Raw genomic sequence first — 3,292 nt, 5'->3', positions numbered from 1 at the left:
TTAATTCAAAATTTAAGGATAAGTGTTTTTCTTAATTTATTATTTTTTGGAAGATAATAAATATAGTAATTAATATATATGGATAATTATCAAAAAGGAGTTTTTGATAAACATAAACTTGTAGAATTGCAATGAGATTGAAATTCGAATTTGTCTCAAACCCTAGTGTTGTTTATCACTATAAATACACATTAAGCAATTGGTTTGAGAATCACGAAATTCATTATTCACTAAATCACTAAAATTCGAAATTGCTTGTGAAGCAATAGTGCTAGCACACAAGCACTAGTTTTGGCCAAGGTCTGTTCGTGTGGATACTCGTAGAGGACGCGTTCTTTTGGAGGCGTTTCTGATCCGAGGCCAGGTATCACCAAAGTGAACCACCTCCTTCCTTCCTACATTGCTGTTGAATTCGACATACAAGTAAGTAATTATTCTGTTAATTCGAATTACATGGATCTTGGTTTGGGTTTTTAGATAAATTTTTGAAATTCCGCTGCGTTATGAACCTATAAAACCCAACATGCAATAATGAAGAGGCTGAATGTTCATTTTGTGAAAAATGACACGAAGAGGATAAGGGCGGCATGCCATGTTGGCTGCCCTTGGAGGTTCTTGGCAAGCATTGATGGGAGGACTGAAAGCCTGATGGTGAAAACCTACATTCCTGAGCATATGTGCTATATCACAAATACAAATCGCATGGCCACAAGTAAGTTTCTGGCTAAGCACCTGAGGAACAGGCTAATTTCTCAGCCTACCATAAAACTTGAAGACCTGAAGGCTTTGTTTAGAGCAGAATTGAAGCTGAAAGTTAGTAAAACAATGTGCCAGAATATCAAGAAAAGATTGTATCAAGACTCGGAAACAGTTACAATGGAGGAGTACAGGTGCTTGTTTGACTATGGGGAAGAGCTCGGATTAAGTAATCCAGGGACTACTTGCATAATTAGGGGCACTAGGGAGGATGGAATTGAGGTGAATCGTTTCAAACGAATGTATGTCTGTTTGGCTGCATGTAAACAAGAGTGGATGGCTTGTTGTAGGAAGATAATTGGAATGGATGGGTGCTTCCTTAAGGGATTGTGTATAGGACAATTGATGTGTGCCATTGGACGTGATGGGAACAACCAGATGTTCCCTATAGCGTGGGCTGTGGTCCAAGTTGAAAACCATGACAACTGGGGCTGGTTTATAAGGTTATTGGCATATGATTTGCAGCTTCAGAGGGGAGATGGATTAGTGATCATCAGCGATATGCAGAAGGTATATTGTATGCCATTTATGCTTTTTTCAATCGATTGTGCTGTCTATGGTGTTTATAAACTGAATTGTCATTTTGTTCAATTATTGTGATTGGTTTGCTGTCTGTGTCATGAACTATGGTGCAATGAATTGTCATTCCACTCACAGCTCAATAATTGTCTTTTTTTTTGGCTTCACATATGGACTGAGTTGTCTTTGTTTGCACTTACTGTCAAATTGGTAGGCTGTAAATAATATTCCACACTGTTCTTCATTTCAGGGGTTGGAGAGTGCTATACACAACCAACTTCCATTGGTTGAGCACAGGCGTTGTGCACGCCATGTATATGATGCACTAGCTAAAAGATGGAAAGGAGAGGACATGAAACTGGGGTTCTGGACATGTGCAAAATCAACTTTTGAACAGCAACTAAGACATAATTTGAATAAGCTTGAACTTATGGGAGTTGGAATGGCCAAACGATGTGTGCAGATATGATGTGGAGACCTTTTGTAAGGCTTACTTTAACACAACTGTTAAGTGTGATGTCATAGACAACAACCTTGCAGAAACTTTTAATGGCTGGATCCTTGATGCACGGTACATTATTAACCTCTTTATATGTAAATCTATTAGTTGTTTATTTAATGCTTGCTGACTGTTTCTTTTAATTTGAACTATGCAGTTGCTTGCCCAAAATAAGTATGCTAGAGGCAATAAGAGTTCAAGTCATGACAAGGTTGCATGTGAAGAGGGTTGCTTGCATGACATGGATAAATGACATAGGCCCCAGAGCAATGAAACAGCTTGAAAAAAGTAAGAATATGTCAAACGATTGGGTGACTTTGGGAAATGGGGACCACAGCTATGAGGTCACCAGTGTGTATGATACTTAGGATAAGCATACTACCAACCTCAGAATAGGCACTTGTACATGTCGAGAGTGGGACCTCAGTGGTATACCATGCCAGCATGCTATTGTTTCAATTTATAGTGCAAGTCGTGATCCAGAAGACTATGTGCATGACTGGTACAAGGTGGGCAAATATAAAGAAGCTTACCAGTACATGCTACAACCTGTCAGAGGAAAGATCATGTGGCCTGAAAGTGGTCTTGACCCTCTCGAGCCACCTCTGTATAGGAGGATGCCAAGCAGACCAAAGAGGGCAAGAAGAAGAGACAAACACGAAACCAAAAAGGTTGGGCCAATTGGCAGGCAAGGATGGGTCATGAGGTGCAAAATATGTTGTCAACTAGGACATAACTCAAGAGGATGCCCTAACAGGGTATAGTGACTAAACACTCAACCTCCTTTTCTTTAAAGCTTTACACTACCCTAATTTAACTAACAATTTTCAATGTTAACAGGACCCTACACTCCCAACTAGACCAGCTAAACCAAGAAAGAAAGCCAATGGAGCCTCGACATCACAAGTGGTGAGAAGATCAGCTCAATTGGTTGCAGAATTTGGTACAACAAGAAAGAGAAAGAGATCATCTGCAAGAGTACTACCTGATGCACCAGTAGTTGAAGCCCATGTTGCACCAGCAGGAAATGAGGCTCATGGTGCACCACCAGGCCAGGAAGCTCATGGTGCACCAGCACAGGAGGCTCAGGCTGCACCACCACAGGAGGAACATGATGCTGCTTTATTGTTTGCGGATAATGCTGCACCATTGGAAGAGGAACATGATGGACCTTTGGAAGAGGAACATGTTGCACCAGAAGATCAGATGCATGCTGCACCAGAAGATAAGATGCATGAGGCACCAAAAGAAGTACAGCATGAGGTCATCGATTTCACTCAACCAGAAGGAATGGATCTCACATAACCTGATGAAAATATGGATGCTGAGGCTGTAATAAGATCTTCTATCGAAAGCCTGAATGACTTCACATCACTTATAGTCATTGGTGAGATGCGTAGACTGAGTAGGGAAGCGAAAGGGAAACAGACAATGGAACTACGGTCAATTACAAGGAAACAGAAGTCAAACAATGATGTAAGTGTTAATTGTTGCTAAGTAGATTATGACTGGTTGTGA

General features: G+C 40.6%; 1 protein-coding gene across 1 annotated transcript; it reads left to right on the top strand.

The window, feature by feature from the left end:
* Nucleotides 1-531: 531 nt before the first annotated feature.
* On the top strand, nucleotides 532-3,079 carry LOC126656894 (uncharacterized). Its single transcript, XM_050351519.1, has 6 exons — nucleotides 532-1,266; nucleotides 1,490-1,730; nucleotides 1,801-1,846; nucleotides 1,932-2,129; nucleotides 2,241-2,532; nucleotides 2,615-3,079. The coding sequence occupies exons 1-6, from the start codon at nucleotides 532-534 to the stop codon at nucleotides 3,077-3,079; spliced, it is 1,977 nt and encodes a 658-aa protein (XP_050207476.1).
* The last annotated feature ends 213 nt before the right edge of the window (nucleotides 3,080-3,292 follow it).

The sequence above is a fragment of the Mercurialis annua genome, linkage group LG7, assembly GCF_937616625.2.
Source record: "Mercurialis annua linkage group LG7, ddMerAnnu1.2, whole genome shotgun sequence".
NCBI classification, from domain to species: domain Eukaryota; kingdom Viridiplantae; phylum Streptophyta; class Magnoliopsida; order Malpighiales; family Euphorbiaceae; genus Mercurialis; species Mercurialis annua.
This window is presented reverse-complemented; position numbering and strand designations above follow the sequence as displayed.

What these genes read in the sequence shown, in the direction of transcription:
- LOC126656894 (XM_050351519.1), top strand. Translation starts at nt 532, where the DNA reads ATGAAGAGGCTGAATGTTCATTTTGTGAAAAATGACACGAAGAGGATA. An exon ending in AGCTATGAGGTCACCAGTGT is followed by an intron (nt 2,130 to 2,240) that starts GTATGATACTTA and finishes TTCAATTTATAG; the next exon opens with TGCAAGTCGTGATCCAGAAG. An exon ending in CAAGAGGATGCCCTAACAGG is followed by an intron (nt 2,533 to 2,614) that starts GTATAGTGACTA and finishes CAATGTTAACAG; the next exon opens with GACCCTACACTCCCAACTAG.